Source organism: Lissotriton helveticus, chromosome 4_1 (assembly GCF_964261635.1).
Source record: "Lissotriton helveticus chromosome 4_1, aLisHel1.1, whole genome shotgun sequence".
Classification (NCBI taxonomy): domain Eukaryota; kingdom Metazoa; phylum Chordata; class Amphibia; order Caudata; family Salamandridae; genus Lissotriton; species Lissotriton helveticus.
In genome coordinates this window covers 2,008,474,368-2,008,500,314 of record NC_136063.1, presented here as the reverse complement: position 1 = coordinate 2,008,500,314, position 25,947 = coordinate 2,008,474,368, and the positions used below count along the sequence as shown (strand labels likewise).

The following is a 25,947-nucleotide window of genomic DNA, read 5'->3' as shown; positions in this document are numbered from 1 at the left end:
CCATGGCCTCACTACACTGCCCACTCTTCCAGTTTACATTGTAATTAATAAGCACACATTTATGCCACTTTGTACTATATTAATTAATGGTAACTATTAACATTATATAATTGTTATCTAATATACAAATTTACCCTATGATGCACTGTGTATGAACAGGCATCAATGTAAAGGAATGTCCAATGTTTTGTTATTTAGAATTCAATATTTATAATATTTATTGTGGCCTAAGTCCACTGGTCGCAAAATCATGTGTTCTGAAAAACTGTATGACAATTTCCCATCTGTACTTCACCTACTGGCATAGCTATATGCATACTAATGCCAATAGTATGGCATCTTTGCTCTGTCAAAAGATTGATAAAATATCAAAGTAAATCAGCAGTATTAGTAAGTGACAGCCTACCATGTTGAGGTTAAATTACAAAACCTGTGGCGATAAATCCTCCACACAGTTTTCACACATCAGTCAATTTTGAAACTGTACTAAAATTCTGGAAGCACTGCTGCAGAAAAAATAATATTATGTAGTGTAATATTTAAATGGATTTTAAATTTGGTAAAGGAAATCAGGTCCAAAGTGACACACTAAATGGAATTTGCCAGAAACATTCAAACCTTCAACTATATGTGAGCTCCGGGTTTTATTTTTTAGACTTTTGAAATATAGAATATTGTGTATATAATCCATCTGTAGTGAGTTAATAAGAGTCATGTTTCCAGCCAAGACCTTTAAATAGCTTCACACCTTATTGCTGGAAAGCTTAGCTTCACCCGTACTTCTTATTGGCCATACAGAAGACATCTGTCTGACTAATGAGTCATGAGACAAACACACAGTCCTAATTACGATGTTGGGCAGACTTGCATCCACACAACACCATTACGGATTGGAACCGCCCGACCATAGGGCGGCAGTTCCGACCTCACAATTTGGATGCATCCACCCTATGGGCAGTCGAAGACATCAATTTTTCAATGGCAGCTTGTGCGCCGGGCTGAAAAGACCTGCAGCACAAGCTGACATTGAAAAATGTAAACATCACTTCACCGTGTGGCAGGCACTATGCAGTGCTTGTATACAGGGCAGAGATGTTTAGGGGGCACCCTAGGGGATGCCCCAGGCCCCACAGCAGAGGGCCAGGGGGGGAAGGGGCCCAACTAGGGGCCCCCCAAATTCACTTTCTGACAGTCTTTCCATATCAGAAAGGCCGACGGAAAGGCTGTCGGAAAGTGACATCATAATCCCGATGGCATAGTTGAGGCTGGTTCCGCCGTCATTATGGGATTGTAATTCTTTTGATGCCACGACGGGCTCCTTGAGCCCATTGCAACAGAAGTGGACAATTCCTCCGCCCAATGCTTACACTCCCACCACATCGTAATGTGGCAAGCGGACTGCAGGGGCAGATGTCGGGCTGATCGCAACAGAAGGTCAGTCGGTTGTGGTCCACCCGACATTGTAATTGGGCCCACAATGACCAGCAAAAAAAAGGCCAAACTTTAGGGGCAGTACCATAACAAGGATGTCAGGTCTAACACATTCTTAACTTCTTAATAGCTCTATTGTGAGGTACTGCTTATAAACATAACCCCTCACATAATTTCTCTGGGGATTGATTTCCTGCTCGGGCTTAGCTATACAAGGTGAGCAAATGAATATTAGAGAAAGTTACCATTGTTGATTGAATAGTGAGGCCTAGCTCAACAGGTCAGTTTGTCACCGCCGACATAAATACACAGAGGCAAAAACACAGTAATGCTTTTCTGCTGGCAATGCTATCCCAACACATCAATAACAAAACAAATCATGGCTTTGTGATTCACAAAGCTTTACTATTAATTCCTCACATTATGGTCGAGTCCACCAGCTTCTAAAAGTAAACAATAAACAAAATGAAAACTACATACCAGTGCATCAGCTTTGTGCTTCAGCTTCTTGGCTTCTTGCATATAATAATCTGCATTGTGAATCCTAAATAAATATAAAAAACGTACATAATTTACCAACGTTCATTTCCATGTAAAAATATGTGAACATTTCAAAAAATTGCCTTTTCCGTGTAGTGTAGGATATTCACACTTTTTTGTGAGATGCCACTCTGCCCAGCGCCATTCTATTTTTGGGGTGCAGGCAATATTAGTCATATTTTAGGTGACCCTCTATAAAATTGTGCACGGGACCATACTTAACATTACGCCAATTGTGTGAGAGTAAATTATAGTGCTGTCTTGTTAAGCCTCCACTGCTGTTACATTCCACAATTAATGTATTCCTCAGCATTAGCATTAAAAAATCTAACATTCCCAAAAGGTCTGCCGTTCTAAATTAGCTTGTTGTGAGGAAATTCCATGTAAGTTGTTGCTTATGTTCTAAACCCCAGCGTAAGTGCTGGTTCAAAATACTTTAAAAAATAAGTTACTTTATTCGGGAAGACGAAGGTAAGTCCAGTGCCCGGCTTTCGCGTTAAATATTCTTCTATAAATAAATTTCAGCCATGCCATTAGGTGCATTTTCCACACAATGAAATCTTCAATTTCGTTACAGTTACCAGAGAGGAGGTAAAACAGGAAAAGTTATAAGGCAGCAAGCAACAGCCACCCACCATCCTCTCTGCAAGCGATGCTCAGATTATTTCTGCTTTGCTATGATGCTGGGTATCTTAATGGCCAATGAATTAACATCTCCAAACTTTAGAACCCAAACTTCGAATAGATTTGGAAGGCTATGAAAACAGAGAATACTATAAAAAGATGAGGGTACTTAACACCTATTGTGGACTAGTTTGTCCAGGCCTCACCTATATCGTGAGAGAATTGTTCACATTAGGGAAGACTAACTTTCCTCATCACTGGAACTCCACTGAAAGATGGACTGCTGAGTGATTTGAGGTCTTGACATGAATCTTATGACAGCTGTCTGTCTACATGACACTGTTTCTGCTCTGGGGAGTATTCTACTGCCCCAGGACATTTTAATTGTGGATTTTCTGACAAAGAACATTCGCTGGTGACGGTGCTGCCTTACCACGCTCTAGACTCATAAACCTATCTATTAAAAAAAAGAAACAATTGGGACAAAAGTTTTTATTTCTGAAATAGATATGTGATGAAACTTGTTAGAATATGATTCGAAAAGGAAATATTACGCGCACGAGACTGGATTTAGTTTTATTGGAAATGTTTTAGAGACCATGTACTGCACTAGATACATACATTTCGTCAAATGATATTTTTGGCCTTGTCGACTCTGAATTTCCATTTGCCAGCTTGGTCCTTCCTTGCCAAGTTTCCATTTCTGGATTCTTGTTGTCAAGAAAACTGTTCGATGGCCTACTTCGCGAATCTTCATCCTATAAAAAATATAATTTTGACATACTTTAAAAAATGAGTGAGGTAAAACGATATATATGCATGTGCACTACGTGGAAAAGTATTTATCACAATGTATCTGCTTGAACATATGTAATTACTACTATGCGTCAATACAGCAAAGAAATGTTGAAATTGTTTTGTAAATGTAACTGATGGGAATGCTAATATCACGGTACCAAAGCAGTGTCTTTCCTGTGCAAGTTTAGCAGACGTGTGGGTCATCCCTCTATCAATATTAGGGCTTAAACTAAGAAAAGTCCACCAGTTTTAGAAAACGTGGATCTTGATGGAAATTAAACGTAAACTGTAGAGTGGATGGAAAAATGATAACCAAGCACACATGTTTTTGGTTGAGCTACATTCGCATTTGGTTGTTACTCAATGACCAAACTCTAAAAAGTATGTCTGACCTTTGGTTACTGGTTGCGGTTACAAAGCATAGATCACCATTCAGAATGTGTGTGAGGATATTGTTACTGAGAAAGGAAGCAAGGTACCCAGGTGGATGATAATGTCAGGAGAGGAAGTGATATCTGTAGTGCAGAAGTCAATGGACATGAAATTACCACACTAATACTAATCATCTCTAGACTGAACACAATTCTCACTTAAAATGACATATGTTGGTGTCTGAGTTGCAGCCCAACTCATGTTCATGTCTATAAGGCACACAAGGAACATGCAAGATGAAACATTTTGTTATTAAAATTGAAATGTAAGAACAATCATCTATACAGTGAACCTAAATAGGATAATCTGGGGGCCACTAGGACATTTTATACTAGACTTCGCTCACAAACGTTTTAATCTAATCAGCTTTGACAAACTAGGTTTCATGACTAGTTGCTAACTCGTTGTGCTGGCCCATATGGCTCACAAAATAATAGAATTTATAAGGTCCTGCATCAATATAAAAGGGAAAAATCAAGAGATCTTACTAACGATTCTATAACACCAGTTGTGAGCATATCTTAATAAGGGGTAATGATGAATGCTGTGATATCCCTCTCTGGACCTGTTGGACCAGGCCCTTTTTGCTGGGTTATCCCCAAACATGTTGCCCCTCTTCCTCCTGTTTTGTCTGAACAATTTTTATTGACTAGAACTTTGGACACATTACCACTGCTAATTAATGCTAAAGTGTATATGCTCTCCGCTCTGTGTAAAATGTGATTATGATTGGTTATCTATAATTGGTATATTTGATTTACTGGTAAGTCCCTAGTAAGGTGAACTGTGTGTGCCCAAGGCCTGTAAATCAAATGCTATTAGTGGGCCTGCAACACTGATTGTTTCACCCACATGAGTAGCCCCGCAAACCTGTCTCAGTCCTGCCTTTGTAGTGTCTGCAAATGCAGTTTCAAACTGCCATGTCGACCTAACAAGTGTACCCACTTGCCAGGGCCAAACGTTCCCATTTACTACATGTAAAACATCCCAAAGGTAGGCCAACGGTAGCCCCATGTGCATGGTGCAGTTTCTGTGAAAGTTAGGAAATGGTATGTTTTACATGTCCTAATAGTGAAATACTGCTAAATTAGTTTTTCACTATTGTAAGGACTATCTCTCAAATAGGTTATAATTGGAGCTGCCTTTTAACATCGTACAAATGTAACTTTCAATTGGGACGAGATAGGGGTTTGGAGTTTGGGTTCCCTGAACTCAGAATTTGAAAACACATCTTTCTGTGAAGGTGGTTTTTAAATTGAGTGTTTGAAAATGCCAATTTTGAAAGTGGGCATTTTCTTGCTTTACCATACTGTGCCTCTGCATGCCTGTGGAATACACATCTGATTTAGACTGACAGTTGGGCTGGTTGTGAATTCACTCTAGACAGTCACACAAAGGGAGCTGAGGTGTGTCCTGCCTATCCTGATTTCCCAACACCAGACTGATGGGCATCCGGAGCTAGAGTGGCGGGAGAAGTTGTCACTGACACCTGAATAGGTCTGTGCCCGTCTTCTCACAATGCTGCCTCCATCCCTCTGTAGTGTGCCTGGAGCCAGGACAGGGGAAGGCAGGATTTGTTCACTACAAAGATTTTCCTTTGAGGTATGTCTACTTCAAAAGTAAAGAATTATTTGACCTATCAACACACATTTTTGGAACTCTTCTGGATCAAGAGAATACTCTGTCATGGGGAAGATCTGGGGAGGTGTCAGGAGCAGTACTGCCCCTTTGCTGAAATGATTTGTTGGGTTGGCCTGCAGTTGTGGCTTCTATTTTGGAGTGGAAAAGGACTAGAGTTTGCTTAGTATCCAGCTTTAGAAGATTCTGCAAGGGCTTGTGTGTGCTTGCCTCCTGTTGAGAAGTCTCAGGGCCATCAAAGATTTCACCTCCAGCCCCAAGACTCCTCTGCTGTGAGTTCTGACCTGCCAAGTGGTGCCAAGTCCAGTTCTTTTCTGCAGAAAGAAAAATTAAAATCAATGCAGCAACCCTCTGTGTCTATTTTTTTCGGTGCAAGCTTGCCATGCAGTTAAAAAAACAACACATCTCCGCACTGTGGCATAAGAATTGGCACAGCGCCTGTTCATGACTTGGAGAATCGACACCATGCCTGGTTGTGGGGTTCCAAGTTCAGGGCAGCCCGAGTCCCAAGCACTGTGTCTCAGACATCTGTGAAACCGTTCGGACTCTGGCACAGGCCCGGCTGTGGGGCTGAAAAACGTTGCATTGCTGCACTGTGGTGGAAGGTTCAAGTAGTGCCTGTTCATGGCTGGGAGCATCGACACCAGCACATCTGGATTTTCCACACATCGCATCTGTGCACCAGGTTTCCAGCTCATCACCCCGTCGAAAGGACCTATATTCAGATTTTGATGCATCACTCTCCTCGCAGTAAGAAGTCAATGCAATACTTCTCCAGTGTGTAGCAGTACTGATACCTCCATTCCCGTAGGTCTCAAGAACTGACACATTGCTGTGCTTTTCGACCATCTCTCGTTTGCGATGTTTTTCATCGTTGATTTTGACGCACCAACGGCACTTTGTGCTAAAATCACTGCACTCATAGAGTTCTATGGACAGAAGTGCTTAAACGTTTAAAAAGTGATATCTTGAGGTCTGTATGTTGGAATTTTGTTGTCATGTTTGGTTTAGATAAAGACTGGAGTTCCACAAGACTACCCAAGAAAAAAAGTGAGGAAAAGGAATGGGGTGAGTCGGTGGGCCATATTTGCACTGGGGCTTTCCCATAGCACCAGATAGCATTTCTACCTCCAGTAGGAACCAGAATGAGTTTAGCCTTCTCTGCCAACCCATATGTCAAACCATGCCCAAATTAATTTCACTGTCCCCTCACTTGCCATGGTGAATGGCAGCAGTATTCAGGCTGATCGTCAGCTCGCAACTAGCGAACCCCACCAACTCCTGACATTACTGAAACCTAGGAATGCAGGGGATCCATCATAGTGGGGCTTGCACGGATCCCAGCACATTGTCTTACACAGGACTGTGGAGTCCCTGCTCATATAAAGATAGACGGTAAACTACCATTGTGAATAGCAAACAATCACAAACTTACCCAAAAGTTTAAGTTTACCTTTGTGAATCAGCCCCTACATATATCTGCATCCAGAAGAGTCATTGAGGAAAAAGATACAGGTGAAAACTTTATCATTTCTTTCAGTTTTTCCATTCTTGTTTTCATTGTTGTTTGATTTCATCATTAGTTCCTTTGGGCAAACCTTGATTGATCAATCTATATGAACCAAGGCCAATTTCAGAATGTGTTCTACACTTAAGAAACTCATTTCTTTAGGGTTTACCTATAGATTGCACACCTGTTTCCACCACAAACTTAAAATATGTTATAATCTCTACCACTTAGAAAATTGCAAAAACTGTGATAAAAATGATTATGTTTTACAACTCTCCTTATTTCTCAAAGCTTGACGAAGGATGGTATTAGCAAAGTAAAGAAAAGCAAATAATATGTAGAACCATTCTTTAAAAAACATATACCCTTATGTACAGCACATTCCACCTCAAAAAACAATCTTATCTTACATTTTAGCTTTTTTCTCCATTCCCTCTGAGGTAATCCACAAACCCTGGCTGCCTTTAGAATCTCCAACATTTGGGGGAAAGAATGCACAATTGTCCAAGATACCTTTTGTGGGAAAAGAAAGCGTTTACGGCTTAATCAGAAACAGCCCCAAACTTTCAAAAAAGGGCTCATCAATAGAGGGAAGAGACTTAGCAGTCAAATGGTGAAATTTGCTTCCATTGACTGACTTCCTGTCATTAGCTAGGTGTGTTCTAGTCTTCTCATTCTACTTATTTACAGCGTTTAACAACAGCAGGCTTATGTGGTGTTAAACAAGAGCAGGAATTGTTTGAGTTGCCCACAACGTTTCTGGTGGTGGTCCACTTATACATTTCATTGAACCCCTTAGACCTGTTGATTTGTGTAAATGCAGTACTGTAATGCAGTGCTGAGTATTGTCATAGCTGTATAGTTTAATGTGTGAAAATGCATAGCAATTCTCTATGATAAAATATTGATCCAAACTGCAGAATCTTTGACCAATGTGTTCTTTTCCCATCAGTCGATAAACCTTACGTTTTCACAATAAAAGGTTCACATTACATTCACATTGTTTTATTAAAAAGTTGCACATTGAGGAAAACAGAATAGGCGCTCACATTGATTCCTTTGGGGCTAGGTGCGTTGCTCTCATTTTTCCAATGTTTTGAAGAGGATATACTGCTGCACTGCAAAGATGTGGTACTGCTGTCCTCCTGAATGAGGGAGCTGTTACCGCTTGAGTGCCTTCTGCGGACTGGATCATCCATGAGTGGCGACAATGGAGGGGGAAACAGCTTCTCTTCTCTTTTTTTAGTTATCCTTTTACTGGAATTTCTAGGGGAAATAAAGAGCACCACATATGGAAAGGCAGGTGTGTTTTCTCATTCACCATGTCATACAGCTGTGCATATTATCAAACATTGATAGAAAATGATGTAGGAACTTTTCAACCAAGACAAGTGACATAAAGAAACTTTATAGAAATGGTAAATTATAAATTAACTGGCTAGGAGAACCAGGAGGAGTCCTTAATTACAGCTGCGGTTTACATTTCCAGTCATCTCGTAATGAGAGCTAACATGTCTGCATAATCTGTGTATTCATCTATATTTGAAGAGGGTTATAGAAGACAAGGCTGTATATTTCTGTTACTACTAATATTGTTTTTATCTGAGAAAGATATATTGCATGCACAAGTCTCACACTTACATAAATGAGAAAGCAAAAGGTTTACTAACACAATACACAGCCACGGCCCATCCATATGGGTGAAGGGGCCATGCCCTCTCACCTTTTTTCAGAGGGGAAGGATATCTGTCAGGCTGAGAAAACATCAGCCTGACAGAAACTCAGCTTGTTCAGGTCAGGCAACCAGGAGCTAGACATCCGGTAAATGTGCATGCTTCTGGCTGCCTACGTTGACCTTTGGCAGACTGAGAATTGGGGCAGGGTCAGCAACTCTCACTGAACCCATCCCACTCTGTGATGAATGAGGGAAGGCAGCAGTCCCAGCCCTCTTGGGACCACTGAGGCTTTCCTCTCCCAGAGCTGCAAGACAGGTACGTTTTATCTTTTTGAATGTTTGGTGCTTGTATACGTGCATGTATAAATGTATGAATTTATTGTGAGTGTTGTGAGTGTGTGTGTGTGTGTGTATGTGTGTGTGTGTGTGTGCACATTTGTGAATGCATGGGGTGAGTGAGTGGCCCGCCCGCCCCATTCCCGGTCAAATTAACCGGTCACCACTGACAATACAAATGACATGCTTGAGCAATAACCTGTATTCATAAAATGGTTTTATTTGGAAACTTCTTTCAAAATTTGCTGCATTAAAATTATTTCTGTTATGTCTGGACAACTAATTCATTTTTCAGATTATTCCAACTGAATATCTAAAAACAAAGCTCATTTATTCATTCAGCGTACAGCTTCCATCTAGAAAATGTATACCGCACTGTGGATATAATATTCTGAACTGGGTTTTAGTCCATCAACTTCAGAAACCAGTTAATCTTACTCTGTGAAGGGAATTGTTTCATGTACAGTAGTTAACAACGCTGTTACTTAGCTTTGGGCTGTTAAAGCTTCAAAATGTGGCATTTGATGGAAGTGGTCGCTAGTTCAAAACTAATTTATTGCAATAATTATTTCATCTTAATAGTTTAATTTAGCAACATGAATTGGCTAATTGTAATTTAGTGAGACATTTTAATCAGTGATGCAGTCAGAATGAAGTACAAAATGCAGGAATAATGTATGTCCTTGAAGCAGAATGTATGTGTGACTGCAAAAAGCAGCCGTTCAGTACAATCGAAAGGCTTAATGCACACCAGAAGTCTAAACCAGTGTAGATGTAAACACACATATTCAAACGCACAGAAATCTGGGGCTTCATTTAGTATTTGAGAGACTGGGACCCCCCTCACCCCCCACACCCCCCACACCAATATATCAACAGGACTCCCCAACCTCTGAAACTCATGTTATAAATGGCTTCATTTATAGGTGAGCAAAGTACCATGTTTCCGGAGCAGGTCCTGACTGCGCTCCACAATCAGACAATTTTTACTCACAGGACTAGCCAAAACAGAGCTTTAGGTCAATGTACATGGAATGGTACATTCTGTTTAGGGGGATACTTACTATTCTGGTTTGGGATTGCCAGAAAAGCCATGAATAACTAAGCCAGAAACAACACAAATGACCCATAGGTTTTTGAAGACAACTCTCAGTGCATCAGAGCCAAATTGAGGTTGTTCTTCTATGTTTGTGAATGTACGAGTACTTTTACTCCCTGTGCACTCAATCTTTGCTCACTGTTCACTGTTTATTACCCATTGTATTTCCTAGTATGTCCCCAGGGTTCTGAAAGGTTTTATTATATGAGTAATGTCTCATGCAGATGCCAATATTGGCATACCTGTAGTTTACAAGTTCAATTGTATTCCTACTGCAAAGCCCCCGCATTGCTTTTCCATGAAAACTAGCAATAGTACAGCTCGAGTGCTAGATGGTGATGAAAATGGATATGCTGATTAACTTCAAGTTTACTTTAAAATAGTTCTGTGTATGTCTTGATGGATGCTGGTGGTTTATTAAAATGTTTTTTTTAAATAATTTAAAGAGGTATGGAAGTCTGTTTTTTCAATTAATTTCCATTTTCATATAAAAAAGGGAAAATAAATAAGTAACATATGCCATGCAATCCTGTTACAATATATCTGGAAGGAAAAAAAGCATTGATTAGCAGGCTTAAGCAAGTATGGTGGGAGATACATCAAGGTCTGCAATCAGAGAACAGTAAAATGTGCTCCAATGGTGTGCTATGAAGCCTGGTCAACAGGAGAGTAACAAGGCAAATGGAGTGGGTAATAGGGGAAGAGAGGTAGGAACAGGTAAAGTCTTAGTCCCCAAAGAGATGAAGAGACCCACTAGTAGAGCAGTATTCCCAGTAATTTCAGAGGAAAGGGGATTTGCGTGGATGCCCAGTGCTGCTGTTAAGAAGTCAATTTCTTTTGGAGGAGAAGTGTGGCTCAATGGTTAGAGCGGCAGACCCTGATGCAGAGGTCTAGCCCGGGACCAGGGTTCAATTCCCCGCCTCGGCGCGTCTTGGGCTAAAAAATTCCACGGACCTGATAATTCTCGTCTCGGTGCCTATTCCAATCATAGAGTCCCACTCTTCAACTCTGGACAATAGCTTGCTTAATCTCCACAACGGCCCCTACAACGCTAAGGATGCCTGGCCTCCACCTTGGGGGTGCCCAGGAGTGGACACCTCACAGGGAAAGGCAGGATGGGTTCCACAGCGGTATTCGTACAAGCGCCTTGAGACCCTTGCGGGTGAGTAGTGTGCTATACAAGTATCAATTTTTTTAAATTTTTGCTGACCCTGAGATTTTCTGTATAAGTGGCTGTATTCTTGACCAATGCGGGTGAGACATTTTACATGTAAGAAACATGTGTTGTAGGTTACCTGTGACTTCCTTGAATCTGCAGCATTAGTCCGAGTCCCTATGCTCCAGTTTATGCATTCTGGAGGTATGAAAGTATTGACGTTAGAGCCCACATGGAGGAAAATGTATAAACTATGCCTAGTCATTAAGGTATTTGCAAACTTATGGGGAAATGTCTGACAAACAATATTTATGACTTTGCACACCACTACTTGTTATCCTGCTATGATGTGTAGTTCTTGATGCCTACATGTATGACTAAGTATTTAACATAACGCAATCTGTTGAGAGGAGAATTCAAGTCAGTGCCATCTGTTATCCTTCATGTTTGCTTTTTTTATTTTAGCAGCCCAAAGTTTTCATTTGCTAAATACAAATTGAGACAGAAAACAATTTATATGTTCCACCAGAAGTCTTTGAGAGAATTCTGGTTTTATTTTAGAGGTAGAATGTTAGGCAAATACAACTATAATATTCCGTGGAGAGACCAAACAGAACTACATTTGACACAAGATGGCAATGCAAGCAGTATTCTGTTATTTGGTCCAATTTACTTTTGGACAATATTGGCACCATTCGAAAGCTACACTATGCTGGTTCTAAAGACATCCCATTTGCTTTGTATGAAATAATAAATGTTGAAATAAATATTCTATTTTTGCAAACCCACACAAATGGCTGAAGTTTGCACAACAAGTTCCATGGTAGCAGATGCTATTCTAGACTGAATGATTGAGCACAATCAAGACGGTGAACAGGTGTATGTAGCACAGCAGTGTGAGCTAAATATCCTATAGATGCTTCTATACTGAAGTGAATGGTTATTATTTCATTATGAGCGCCACACATTTTATCCTGAATGTATCTCCTCCCTGAAATGATCAATATTGTGAGCATCAGCGATTATAGCAATGGGGATAATGACTACCGTTCATGAGTTGCACTATGAGGGTACCATCAGAAATAGGGAATTACTGGGGGAATCAGCAACTCTGCACTACCTCAGAGGAGTTACTGCAGATCTCTTAATCCAGATGAACCAGTACCTTCTGTCACTGGATCCATCGGAATTAGCACAGGACCGTTAATGAGGTGCTTACTGCTAATGCTGGTGGTTAGCATGTATTAAAGAGTTAGACTGTTGATAAGCATTGTCAATTATTGTCTGCAGATGTTTCCAATTTTTGAACAGCTGACTGACCCTCTGCTTCTATATTTTATTGTAGTTTTCTTGTCACCTTTTTATAACACTGTTTCCCTGCAGGTGGGGAGAGTTGTGGTTCACAAGTTGTTGAATGATAGTGATCATTCCCCTTCTGCCGTCATTGAATGAGCAGTTGTTTGAATAGTTTTAGGGAAGCATAAGGCTAAATTTATGAAGTGTGAAGAAGGATACACAATGGTCGCTTACAATAATCAGGCAACTAAAAAGCATTAAGATATACTACTATACCGAAATAGAACGGCATTCCAACTTCTTGGACTCTTGAATTGATTGACATTTACACAACTTACTCTTTATTGCTGGATAATCTGTGATTAGGTATTGGAGAAATGCAAGGTGGTAATAGGCGCAATGTTGAGGTGTCTTCCAGACACAGCTTCTTGTTATCAGTAGGAGTGTCAGAGATGTCAGACTGTTTTAACAGATAAAACAGAAAACAGACAAAAATTAGTATTTGTATATCATGCACTATCTCCTATGCATTTAGTAGGTGTTGTCCATACCAATGACTAGTATTGTTAATTCACAATATCAAACACATTTCTAGTTTTACTTATACATTACTTTTAGCTTGAATTTTTTCACGAAAATTATCAGTTAAAAATATGAAAGCGTTGGCTATGGTTTCCAACTTCGAAAAACTAAAGATAGTGCCTGTATTCCTACTGTAAATAATGTAATAAAACTCATCACCAACAGCTACAGATTGGACAGCTAATGTAAATGTAGAAGTAAATAATATGTGTTTAGTTACCACGAAGTCGATTTTGGAAACTACCAGTCTCAAGGCAGAAGTATGTTTTTCTAGAATCTAACAACCACACTAGATCTATTTAGCTAAGCAGAATACATAGGAAGTACCTCGTTAGAGGTACTAGGTCACACACTTGGATTTACATATGCTGTTAGTACTTCCAAATCTAAGCGAGAGATGTGAACTCAGTGTGGTTGCAATGTATGAGTATGTAAATCAGTACTTCTGTAATACTACTTCACACACTCATAAATGCTTTTTTGAATTAGTCCCTATTTCCGCACAACACAAATTTCTATGCAGTATTCCTAAAACTATTACAGTACAGTAGAGTCATTTGTTCCGACTAAATGGCTACATTACAATATGGATTCCAGTAAGACCTTCACTTGGTCTTAATACTAGAAAAGAAAGATCAGAAAATATTTTGCGATTGTGCATGTGAGATGAGGCACTTGAAGAAATGCAGATATCAACACGTTTTCCCCCGACTCTTCTTTTTAAAATGTTCTTACATCCATATGCCATGTCGGACTTTATTGTGGTGTGCGGTATTCCAATCTTTAACTGACTCCAATATACTTCCCCTTCTTGCTCAGGCACAGAAAGTCGACTAGAGACTGTTAATATTTAGCTAAAAAACTATTGGAGATCATTTAATTCACCAGACTTCTTAATCATTCCCTGTAAGCTGTGCCTTCCATTACTAGCTCCAGGTACTTAATTATCACCTTTCTTGTATCCCCTCAATTATTTGATGTGGCCTTGGGATGCAAGTAGATAACATAACATACAATTATATAACTACACATGTTATATTTGTGTTAGCTAATTCTTGGAGAATACATGCATAGTCATACAAACACATAGTGGCTTCTTCCATTAGTCTGTGGTGGTGTCATTCACATTTTACTTCTACTTACCACAGCCTACAGCTTGAAGCAATGGGTCAGCTCACTACAATCACTGGTTCCCTTCTATGCGAGTGGTGGCACAAGGTAGCCATCCACACAAAAATAGCGCACTTAAATGGCAAGGGCATCGTAGGACAATTGTTTATTTATTTAAATATTTGCTACATATTTACTTTTATTAGGGCGTAGCAGCTACCGGAAAATTGTGACTGACCCACTTGCATGTCTCGAAATGCACATATATTTATTTTCCAAAATACATCAGATATCATGCACATTTTAAAATAAAATTCTATAAAAATATTCAGAATTGGCTATCTATAGGTATGCGTGTGTGAATGTATGGGCGGGCTACTATTTTGTTGGAGTTTACCATTATAATTACAAGATGACACCTGGCTGTGTGGCCATATTTTAATGTTTTTTTGAAGTAAAAAAAGCACCATTCCCTGATGACTGCTGTGTGCACACATATATAAGTGGCCATTGTCTAAATTATTATTTGTTAAGTGCAACAAACCCATTCCAAGATTACTGCATGCACATCTGCATGCATGCACAAGCATGGGAAGCCATATTTGAGTATTATTTTCATTTATTTTGTACAGCACATCTCAGACTAAAGTAGGGAGTCATAGTGCTTCACATTAGAAATATGTTATACATTGGGCATTAGGGTTCATAAGTATACAGAGCCAAAACATTCATAGTAATAGGAGTTTTATAGTTAAACTTGCTAAGATCTAGAGAGCACAGTTTGAATATTAAAGGTGCTGAGGTCTACAGAACACAGTAATCTGACGCCACTTCTGAATAATGTTTACAACAGGGCTGTCCCTTGATTTGTATGAAGAGAGTTTCAGGTTTCGGGGCATTCATAAATGCCACAATGAGGAAGACTTCTTGAACTGAGGTAGATTGAACTCAAGGAAGTCCTTCGACTTTTTAATTCTTCTCATAAGAGTGAGTTTAGATGACAAATATTTTGGAGTGTTAAGATGTAAGGCCTTATATATGTATCAGGCAGTTTTTTAGCTACTTCGAGACTCAAGAGGTAAACATTTCAGTTAGGATAAGAATGGGTTAGATATGATTATATTTTCTCCTGCTAGGGATGAGTTGTATGGCAGGATGTAGCACATCTTTCAGTGGTGTAAGTCAGGTCGTGTGTAGGCTAGTAAGCAAGGAGTTGATGTATTCAATCATACATAGGATCATGCAACAGACTCTTAGCGTCCAATCTGCAGAGAAAGCTTCTGACATTTCTTATGGTTTTAAGATGATGCTGTGTGGTGTTAGCTATTATCTTGATATGGGAGTCTAGCTTGAGATGAGAGAGTTTTTGTTTCACTTTAGCTAATCTCAAAGAAAACAAGGACTGGCAAAGTGGAAAAGCCATTTTCTTGGCAGTCGAAGCCAGACATATTTCCTTTGCCAATGGTTGTTACATTTTGGCATATTGGCAGTTTAATGCTAAAAGACAGAAACAATTGCCTCTCTATTAATGAGACAATTGGCCATATAGCAGAAAGTAAGATGGACCTCAACATATCCTTGCAATTTTAAAGTGTACTATCATTGTTGAACATGAATGTTAATTACATATTGGGATAAGCCAACCAATGACAATGAGGACTAAGCGGCCAGTGTAAATAAATAGTAATAGACCTCACAAGGGACTATGGAAATGTCGTGGCAGCGATAGGAAATGGAGAGGCTGAAGTGAATTCCTGCTAGACACAAATAGTTACAGCAACAACAATGGTATTAGTGGAAGCTGTCCCATATTGGCACAGCATCCTCTTCCTTGTAGCTCATATCACACTTTACAGTCCACAAAGCTGGCACACATATCGTAGTGGAGCAACTGATGTGTCTTTTCCCATGTATAATAAACAAAATATATGCAGAACCCTTTTGTAAAATCCACACATGCCAACTCAATCATCCCTGCTTGTGACATTGTCTACATATGCCTCCATGTTCCACCCTTTGTTTCTCATGTTCCCCCCGCCATTCCAACAGTGTCACCCCATCTATGCTCTCGATATCTCCCTTACGCCACTATTCAGTCCCCATTTGACCCATCCAGATCCTACTCTGTACAATCTCTGCCTCCCATCTACCACAGAGACTGCTTGTGTCCATTGTCTCCCTTATTTTGCTCTCTTCTGTCTCAAAGTCCATGTTGATTTTGTGAGTCCTTGGATTTGGTCCCTTGGACTTACCTTCCATAATTTCATGTGCCTTGGACACTTTAAACCACTGTACCCTTCTACTTATCCCACCTACACCTGCATGTGCTTCCATGGCTGTAGCCCTCAAAACCACTTAAGTAGGTATGTGGTATTTGTATAGCATAAACACAGCCAAAGGCAACTCAGCGTTCTACAGGGTTAAAGGCAAGGATAAAGTCAACAAACTATTTGAGAGGTAGCTAATCTATAGTAGGACTAGGAGAAATGCTAATTATGCCATTGTAATTTGCATATTTTCAGGAATTTTGTGTAACACTTGTTACACGAAATTCCTAAATTATGCTCTTACACCAATTTGCTTAATTAAGTGCCATTTAGGATAAAAAATAACCATGAATGGTGCAGTTCACTGTAAAAATTTACAATGAACACATGGGAACAGCAGAAAGTGTACAGCTGTTGTTTCTAGTACTCTTGCTCAAATGCATCCTCGCACCTCATTGACATGAGGATGCATTTAGTTCCAAAATATAGCACAAACAGACGTATTAGCATTTGACGTATTTACGTGTAATTTCAGGTAATTTTGCATTAGTACATCAAAGGATACTAGAGGAATTCGACATACTCCTAATCTGTAGCCTTACTGCATCATGAGGCAGTTCTTTTTAAAGAGCTATGACTTCAACTCTCTAGTGGATTGGAGCAGAGTTGTGGAGGGCTTGACAGATACGGGATGTTGTTATAGAGCCTGTGTGCAAAGATGTAAAAGACCTGCAAGCCTTGTTTTTTTCTCTTTTATACTTATTATTATCCAGTCTGATAGTGTCCTGTTTGCAGATGTCTTGAAAGCTACCAGGCATTGGTTTTGAAGATTGTGTGTGCCAGAAACAGGAACCAGTGAGTTTCAGCTAATATGAGGTGATGTGATCATATTCCTGCAGGCCATGGAAGAGGCATGCAGCAGTGTGTATTATGCCAATAACATGGCCAGTGTGGAGTCTGAAAGGCCATGGAGGAACAAGATGTTTCCACCATCCATAAGCAAGAATATAAGAGCATGAAATCAGTCCTGAAGTCACTTTCCGAGAGGAATGGTCTCACCTTCTTCAGTAGAGTGAGTTGGCACAAAGACATCTACACTTTGCTTGTAATGTGTTCCTGTAGGGTGAGGTAAGTAGCCAGGATGAATCCAAGTGATTTGGTAATAGGAGAAAGTTGGTGTTCAAAGTTGTCAAGATTATTATCACTGAGCTAGGTTTGCAATATTTCTTGCTTGTTTTTCTTGGCAAGTAACAGGAATTCTGTCAATGTGGGGTTGAGCTTCAGGTAGGTTCTGGGCATTCAGTTCTGGATGAGGTGTAGTGAATGAGGCATTGGATATCTAGAGCGGAGGAGACTTTCAGGTAGAGTTGTCATATACATGAATTTTGATGCTGGTATCAACAAGTAGATACAAAAATGGCTTCAAGTAGGCTTCAAAGTTTACATTGGAAAATATGGACCTCTAGCGAACTTTGAAGCTGATAGGATGTGGATGAAGGTAGGATGGTCAATGGTGTTAAGGCAGCTGAGAGGTCCAGCAATATCAAGAGGCAAGGGTCATCATCTGTAGTCAGGAGGGCATTGCCTAGGATGTGTATGGTAGTCATGCAGGAAATGATTGGTGTTGATCTACAAGTTGAGCATAGAATTCTTTTTTGATGATTTTGACAATGGGAGTTGAATGATTGATGGGCCAGTGCTTAGGTGATTAAATAGGACTAGCAAATATATTGGTGACCTACTTTGGGCCTCATTACGATGATACTTAGAAAGCCTCTGACCACAGGCTGAAGGCTTTCCAAGTCACATCATGGTTATTACTTTTGACTGCTGCATTACAATGCAGGCAGTCGAAAGTGAAATGGTAATCCCTATGGACAGCGTTTCCGTCATCGGGATTACGATGTCCGTTTCCGACAGCCTTTCCATGTTGGGCTTTCCAGCATGGAAAACCTGTCGGAAAGTTACTTTTGGGGCCCCTAGCAGAGCCCCCTTCTCCTGCGGCCTCCAGTCGGGGGCCGAGGTGGCACCAATTCCTGAACCATGTGACAGGCACCTTTAGGTGCCTGCCACACAGTGCAGGGATGAACAGATTCCCCCATTTCTATATGGAAGCTTGTGCTACAGCCAGTTTTTGGCTGCAGCACAAGCTCCCATAGAAAAATGGGAGTATGCAACCGTACCTTGTGCAATCGCATTGTAATGCTGCAGTCGGTCCCGATTCCGCAACAGCACGTCCACCCGACATCGTAATAAGGCCCAAAGTATGTAAATTCAAAAATATCAGGAACAAAAATCTATAGACTACAATTGTATATCAAATGTTACCTGTTATACACTATATCAACTTTGAAACCAATATTGACTTAAAACATTTTGTTAAATAAGAAAATAGGCTTATTATATACAACAATATAGCTTACAACCAGAAAATAAAAATATATACTTTAAAATAGTTGTAATGAATAAAGATATTTTCAAATTATCATTATCACTAATAACAACAAACAGTATGTAACAAGAATATCAGCAAGATAAATCTATAAAAGACCACTATATCGTCAAAAAACAAGAAAATATATTTAATTTGCGCTATTATACAATATAGTAACTTTAAATCATATATTACCTTTAAAAATATTATTACATTTCAAAAATATATAAAAAAGTATAACTTAAAAATATATACTTTAAAATAATTGCACAAAAGTTATTTTAAAAATAAAATTATTACTTAGAAATACATAAATACTAATGAATTTAATTATAATTTAAAATGTTAGATGTGTAAACATGGAAAAATATTACAATATTGTTAAAAGGAAAACATTATTAATTACAAATACTATTACAGAAACAAATAAACAAAATAATTTCCATTAAACTACCATTTAAAATAAAAAAAAAGACTATTGGGCCTATTCCGATTTTGGTCGGAGGGGCTCCGAACGATGGTTGGAGCCCTTCCGACCGAATCGGAACGTGTCGGCCGGATTCCTTTCCGACAACCGAGCCATTCTGATGGACTCGGTCGGAAAGGAATCCGACTCAGATTTCCGGATTGCAGACGACAGGCTCGGACAGTCCGTCCGCCGTCCGGAAATCCCTCAGGACTCCCACTGCTGCCTCTTTGCGACTGAGGGAGCATGATGGCAGTTTTTCACTGCCTTTTCGTGCCAGTTTTTCTGGCACGAAAAGGCAGTCGGAAACTGTCTTTGGAGCCCCCATGGGAGTGAGGCTGCCGAATGGCGGCCTGGGGGCACCTACGGGGCCCCTCTGTGGATCCCTGCACCTGGTGGCAGGCACCTTGGGGTGCCGGCCACAGGGTGCAGGGATGAACTGCACCCCAGCTTTTCACAATGCAGGCATGCATTCCGCTTGGAATGTATGCTTGTATTGTGAAGTATACAAGTGCGACCGAACCCTGTTTGGTTGCCTCGCACTAGCAGGGTCTTAACCGACGACAGCAGGTCAGTCGGTTATGGCGCCTGACCGATGTCGGATGACCCTGAGTCCGTCCGACATCTGAATCGGCCCCTATATATTAAATAAAAAATTCAAAGTATTGAGGAGCTTTGCACGCATCCGAGATGGCCGCGTGAGCACAGGGCTCCCGAGGACCCTCGCTGCCTCCCACATTTATCCTGTCCAATATCCTGATCTGATGGAAGATCATTGAAGACACAACCCGGCTGATGTATTAGCAGGTTTTTCGATCGAAATCGGACGCAGGGACCCCGAGCTTTGCCGTCTTGAACTTTGCGGCCTTCTCCATGGACCAGCCTGGACCTTGAGTGGTGGCAGTGCCCGGATCGTAATTCAACAACAACGGCTCGAGGTGGTCGGACCACGGCCTCACTTCACTTTCGGTTTCGTTTCTCCGGCGCACTGCCTCATCTATGCGGTGTGTCTGTTGAACGGACTGATGCCAACGCATTGAGTTTCGAACAGACGACGGTTTGGCTGTGGTCTCCACTTGGCTTAACTTGGTCTCCTATGTTCCCGTGTGTGACTTTTACGGAGCCATTTGGACCAGATACCAAGCCTCCCTCCGGGGCACCCGACTCGCCATGACGGGCAAGCCTGAGGGTGAGAAACGGAAGGTTAAGACCACCATCCGGGGTGGCTCTACCCAGACAAACGTCATGGATCGCTATACGCTTTCTAAAGGATCCCCCGGTGGTGCATCTAAGACCCGGTAGGAGGTTGTCGACGACCCTGCTGTGTTGGCGGACTTAACACTACAAGACGTGATGGGCGCCTTTGCTGGGATACAGTCCTCCATTGGCCAACAATATTAAGCACTGGCTCTGAAGTTGGACACGGTGGCTATCGATGTCAACCTCATTCGCACTGACTTAGCCAAGACGAATGAGAAAGTGAAGTCGTTAGACCTGAAGACATCCAGCCTCACCACGGACGTGTCTGACCTGCTAACAGAAGTGCGCAACTTACGATCTGCCAATGACTTTTTTGCACGTCGCTTGGAGGATTTTGAAGGCCGTGCGCGGCGCAATAACGTGCGTATTATTGGGGTCCCGGAAGAATCTAGTCCACTCGCCACTGATCTTCGAGTGGAGGACCTCATTCTAAATCATCTGGCTCAAAAGGGCCTGAGCAAATTTTTTGCCATCGAACGCGCGCACAGAGTGCCAGGGGGACAAGCGAAGCCTGGTTTCCCCCCCCGTCCGATTATTGCGCGGATCTTTAATTTTAGAGATTGCGACGCCATTTTGCAGGCGGCACGGACAAGCGGCCCTACGCAGTTCGAAAACGCTGCTGTGAATTTTTATCCAGACTTTTCTCAGTCGGTCCAGAAACAACGTATGGGATTTCAAGGTGTGAAAAGGCGACTGAGAGACATGGAACTAAAATATGCTATGTTATTCCCGGCCCGATTACGTGTTGAGTATGACAATCGAAAAATTTTCTTTGTCAAGCCTGAGGAAGTGAGTGATTGATTGGACACTTTGCCGACTCGCCGCGCTGGCCAGGAACATGCTGGTGGTGCGGAAGGGGGACTGATGGACCAAGAATGACTATGGTGCCTGTGTCCGGAACCGTTTTCAGCATGATCAGCAGGAGTTCACTGACTTTCTTATATCATTCCATTCGTATCCTCGGAGGTAGCGGGGATGGCGGGACCCTCTCCTCCTCTGGGGTTTCTTTGTGTAGATTAGTTCATGTTTGTACTTACTAGGGCGACAGGCACACTGCAAATTGGGGTGGCTTATGAGTCGGTGCAGGGGTGCAGGGTGGGGGGAAGTTGTGTTGGGAACCTTGGGGGGAGGGAGGGACAAGTTCAAGGATTGTTTGTTTTCTTTTTTTCAAGGCAAGGTACTTTCATTAACATTGACGTTTGTGTTGCGATGGGAGTCCATTTTGGATTTGGATGGGGAGTAGAGGGTTGAAGATATTATGCTGGAATGTGAATGGGTTGGGTGATCGCATAAAGAGAGGGGTGGTTATGCAACTGTTGCGGCGCCTTTCGCCTGATGTCGTACTGTTACAAGAGACGCATTTGATAGGAAACACTTGTCATGCTCTTAATAGGAGGGGTTATCGTCTGGCTGCCCATTCGGGATTTACGTCGAGTTCTAGAGGAGTGGGTATTTTGCTTAAGGTTTCCCTCCCCCTCGAAGTTGATGATGTGATCCTCGATGCCAGGGGTCGATATGTTGCACTAGTCGGGTGGTGGGAGGGAAAGCCAATCTCGTTGGTGTCAGTTTATGTCCCCCCGGGCTTGCAATCCACGACATTTGCGGACCTGGGGCGGATGGTTCTGGGTCTCCCCGAGGGTGTTTTGATACTGGGTGGTGATTTTAACTCCGTTATTTCTGGCAGGATAGATCGCTATCCCCCCCGAGATCTTCCTTCTGCACAATCCTGGTTGGGCGACTTCCTGGAAACCTTGGGCCTCATAGACTGTTGGAGACTGATGCACCCAGAACAAACACAGTTTACTTTCCACTCGGGAGCTCATGGCAGTCTTTCACGATTAGATTAGATTCTGATACCGGCGGCACTGTCCCCCTCGATTGGAGAGGTTAGACACCTGGCCCGGGGCATATCGGACCACTCCCCTATTTGGTTTCACTTTCATCTTAGCATCGGGGCCGAAGGCAGGGTGGCTCCGATTAACCCATGGTATCTTCTCAACCCCAAGACGCGCACTGAATTGATTACCTCATTTGATCTGTATTTTGCTGAAAATGTTGGTTCTGTATCATCACCTGTCTCGTTATGGGAAGCTTTTAAGACTGTGATCAGGGAACAGGCATTGTCTTTGGTGGGGTGTGCTAAGAAATGTAAGAACGAAGCAGTTGTTCAGCTCGAAACTGAAATCTCGGACCTGGAGACTGCATTGGAGCGGGGGGTATCTCGAGAAGCTTTACATGTCCTCCGCCTTAAACAACTAGAATATAAAACTTTGGTCACTGATGCGGCAAAGACGATGAGTAGGGAACAGCAGGGACGGCTCTATGACGTGGGTGATAAAGCAGGAAAATTGATAGCCTGGCTGGACAGGAGGGAGAGAGCGAATCGAGTGGTTCCGGTGATTGTGACGTGTGATGGTGTGAGTGTGACTGATCCAGTTGATATTGTTGAATGCTTTGCTGATTATTTTCGAGAAGTATATACTTCGGTGTCCGACGGGCCTGAAGGGGATTCGCACTTGTTACTTCGGGACATAGCGCTCCCGTGTTTGTCCGACTCGGAGCGTGATTGCCTGGATGCCACGCCCTCGGTGGATGAAGTGGCTCTCGCGCTGCGCTCCCTTCGCTCTGGCAAGGCTCTGGGTCCCAATGGCCTTCCTGTGGAACTGTATAAGTTACGCCCTGATACTTTAGCTCTCCATCTACGTGCTATGTTTTTGGCTGCTCGAGACAATGGCTCCCTCCCTAGAGATCAGCGTCTTGCGACCATTGTGGTGATCCATAAGGAGGGTAAACCACGGGATCGTTGCTCATCTTATAGACCCGTTTCGCTCTTAAATGCGGAGCCCAAGATCCTCGCCAAATTGCTTGCTAATCGTTTGATTACGGTTCTTGGCGACTTGATTCATCCGGATCAATCGGGTTTTATCCCGCACCGTAATACGGCACTGAATTTACGACGTCTGCATGGTGTTCTCGCGAGGGCCCCGACGCTGCGTGAACCGGCCATCTTGGCGTCCTTGGACGCCACGATGGCCTTTGATACAATCGAGTGGTCTTATCTCTGGGCGGTACTCGCCAAGTTTGGTTTCGGCGCGGGTTTTATCGGTTTGGTCAAACTCCTGTATGAAACACCACTGGCCCAGGTGGTGGTTAATGGCCGCGTCTCTGTGCCTTTTACTCTAGGTAGGGGCACACGACAGGGCTGTCCGTTGTCCCCGCTCCTTTTTGCTTTGGCATTGGAGCCTCTTGCTGCTTGGCTGCGGTGGGAACCCTCGATGACGGGTCTACGCTGGACGCCGGAATTTGAGGATCGCATTTCCATATATGCGGATGATATCTTATTGTACCTTACCTCTCCAAAAAATCGCTTAATGTGTTGTTTGACGTACTTACCTCCTTTGGGAAAAACTCGGGCCTCATCATTAATTGGTCGAAATCCTGCATTTATGTACTTGCGGGTGATGTCCCTCGTTTGCCACGGGGCTGTCCCATCCAGCTGTCGCAATCTGGCTTCAAGTACCTGGGTGTGTTTATCTCTATGGATCCGGCGGTTCGCTACGAACGGAATTTGCTTCCCCCACTTCAGCGGCTACGCTCCGATGTAGCGCGTTGGCGTCAATTACCGTTGTCTCCACTAGGGCGTGCGGCCCTTTTTAAGATGATGTCCCTACCCCGGTTCCTATATGCCCTTCAGAATAGTCCTGATGTCATCCCGTTGACGTATTTTCGGGAAATAGAATCGTTACAGAGGCAACTAATATGGGACGGACGTTCGTGTATAGCTCTTCCGAAACTGACACTCCCCTGGTATGATGGCGGTATAGCGCTCCCAGATATTCGTAGGTATTATTGGGCTTCCCACCTCGCGGCTATCAACCACGGGATGTATGGCCCGGCGTTGAACCCAGCATTTGAAATGGACAAATGGCTGCTCCCGGGGGTGATTACTATAGGGCACTTTATTCGGGACCCTCCCGTTCACAACTCACGGGACCTACCGCTATAACTGTGCGGGTATGGCATAGCGCAACGGCGGCTATGGGCTGGAGTGATAAATTAACGGGTGCGACACCGCTCTATGCCTCTGCGAAGTTGGGCAGCCTCTGGAGGATGAAGGGATTTGATAAGTGGGACATGATCGGTATAAGTAAAGTGCGTGATCTTTGGGTTAAAGGAAAGGTTAAGGCCTTCTCTAAACTGCAAGCAGAGTATAAGTTGAGTGACAGGGAAAGATTTTGTTACATTCAGGTACGTCATGCTCTGGCTTCTGTGTTGCCAGTGGGTGGTGCGGTTCCGGATTCCTCCCCCCTCGAAGATCGTATACTAGACGGCTATGTGCCGGACAGCACTATCTCACTGTTCTACAAAAAAATGATTAATGATAGATCCGGTCTGCTTGATCGCCTTCGTGAGGCCTGGATTGCTGATGGTATTGAACTAGATGATGAGGATTGGCAGTCCGCGATCTCCTCTCCCAAGGAGGTGGCGATTCCGGCCCGCCTCCGTCTGGTCCAACTCAAGATCCTCCACAGAATCTACGTCACTGGTCCCCGTCTAATTCATATGGGTTTTTCTACAGATGGCATGTGTCGGCGTGGGTGTGGTCTCCTTGGCACCTATCTTCACATCATTTGGGAATGCCCTGAGGTGGTGCGATTCTGGAAACGCATACATGAGATTATTGATGATGTCACAGGTGTTGTTATGATGCCGGAAGCCCGGCAATGCTTATTGAATGTATGGGGTCCGAATGATTATGACGTGTCACAGCTTCAGTGGGTGACCTTGGCTAATATGGTTGCGAAGAGAGAAATTGCCCAGTTGTGGGGATCCCCGAGGCCACCTACAGTGACTGCTTGGAAGGAGAGTTTGGACTGGTGCATGTTTCGAGAGAAAACAGTGTATATTGCAAGAGGTAGACCCCAAAAATGGGGGAAGATTTGGACTCCTTGGAACGCATACCGTGGAGGTATTTGTACACCCCCGCTCACCACCACCCAGAGTCCTCCTCAGTGGCCCTGACCCAAATCCCTTCCAGCTGTGATATGTCGTACTGTTCGTATGCAACTCTGCCTGTGCCTCCCTCCCCTCATCTGTATTCATGGAATTTTCTTCTCCTGTTACCATGTGTCTCCCGTCCTCCTTGAGCACATATATAATGTCTGTATTCATACTGTACTGCCTTACTGTTTGTTTGATGTTTTGTTTCTTTGTGTTTCAAATAATAAAAAGTAAAAAAAAAAAAAAAAAGTATTGGTTACAAAAATTAGACCTGGAGGTGTCAAATAGACTA

General features: G+C 42.4%; 1 protein-coding gene across 1 annotated transcript in view; it reads right to left on the bottom strand.

Annotated features, from left to right (window-relative positions):
- The window catches only part of AFF2 (ALF transcription elongation factor 2), a 971,857-nt gene that overhangs the window by 80,907 nt on the left and 865,003 nt on the right, over window positions 1–25,947 (bottom strand). Inside the window, exons 12-15 of the mRNA XM_078688633.1 lie at window positions 12,874–12,995; window positions 8,023–8,239; window positions 3,217–3,353; window positions 1,912–1,975 (exon numbers count right to left, since the gene is read on the bottom strand). Of these exons, the coding sequence (XP_078544759.1) occupies window positions 1,912–1,975; window positions 3,217–3,353; window positions 8,023–8,239; window positions 12,874–12,995 (540 nt within the window). The remainder of the gene's footprint in view (window positions 1–1,911; window positions 1,976–3,216; window positions 3,354–8,022; window positions 8,240–12,873; window positions 12,996–25,947) is intronic.